Source organism: Caenorhabditis briggsae, assembly GCF_000004555.2.
Source record: "Caenorhabditis briggsae complete genome, chrII, whole genome shotgun sequence".
NCBI lineage: Eukaryota > Metazoa > Nematoda > Chromadorea > Rhabditida > Rhabditidae > Caenorhabditis > Caenorhabditis briggsae.
In genome coordinates this window covers 3327637-3328536 of record NC_013486.2, presented here as the reverse complement: position 1 = coordinate 3328536, position 900 = coordinate 3327637, and the positions used below count along the sequence as shown (strand labels likewise).

At 39.7% G+C, this 900-nt stretch overlaps 1 protein-coding gene across 1 annotated transcript in view; it reads right to left on the bottom strand.

Annotated features, from left to right (window-relative positions):
- The window catches only part of Cbr-unc-105, a gene marked incomplete at both ends in the record, with an annotated part of 5592 nt that extends 4904 nt beyond the window's left edge, over window positions 1-688 (bottom strand). The window contains one exon of the mRNA XM_045241884.1: window positions 668-688. Coding sequence (XP_045091581.1) covers window positions 668-688 — 21 coding nt within the window. The remainder of the gene's footprint in view (window positions 1-667) is intronic.
- Between the last annotated feature and the right edge of the window lie 212 nt (window positions 689-900).

The window sequence follows — 900 nt, the reverse complement described above, 5'->3', positions numbered from 1 at the left end:
ATCTATAGGATCTAGGATCTATAGGATCTATAGATCTAGGATCTATAGATCTATGATCTATAGGATCTAGGATCTATAGGATCTATGGGATCTAGGATCTATAGATCTAGGATCTATAGGAGCTAGGATCATTACACCTTTTTGGAATTGCCCTTTTAGCGAGACAGTATTCCCTCTAATAGAAGAGCCCACACTAATTATAAGTGCAGTTTGAGCAATTATCTCGATTCCTTTGCTCAGCAAAAACAGTATTTTCAAAAGAAATGTTAGTCTGATTTCAAGACTAGCATATTTCCTACGTAAATTGCTAATTTTTCCAACTTGCAGTCACTCGAAACGTCTCCGAAGACAGTCGGAACCTCCGATTTGTGCCCAACGATGCTCCGCCACGTGGCGCGCGGAAGAAATCACATCAGAGGAAAGGTTTTCACAATATCGCACGGCGGATGACACTAACGCCGGAACAGTTGAAAAAATTTCAGCTTCAGCGTAAGATTTTTTGCCTTGAAGTCAAAATTATGAAGAAAATTTCGATCCGATCAAAAAACCAAGTCGCATTAATTTCTTCCAATTTTTCTGGGCCCGAAAGAAAGAATACGAGAAGAATGAAAACCGAAAAAAAAGTTATGACGAAACGACGAAACGATTGCTCTGCTATGCCACCAACCAGGAGGGCAGCACCAGGCATTTTTCGTTCCTTTGTTCTTGAGTCGTGATATCTATCCACTCTTCTTCTCACTTCATACATCATTTTGTCATCTAGGACTAGGAAAGAAAGAACACAACAAATAGGAAGAATCTTTTCGTGTCAAACACACTTTTAGTCCTGTCATTTTTTGCCTGTTGTGGAATGCTGCATCTACTAGAGTCTGGAAATTCTCCACTCACTGCTAGTAAAAT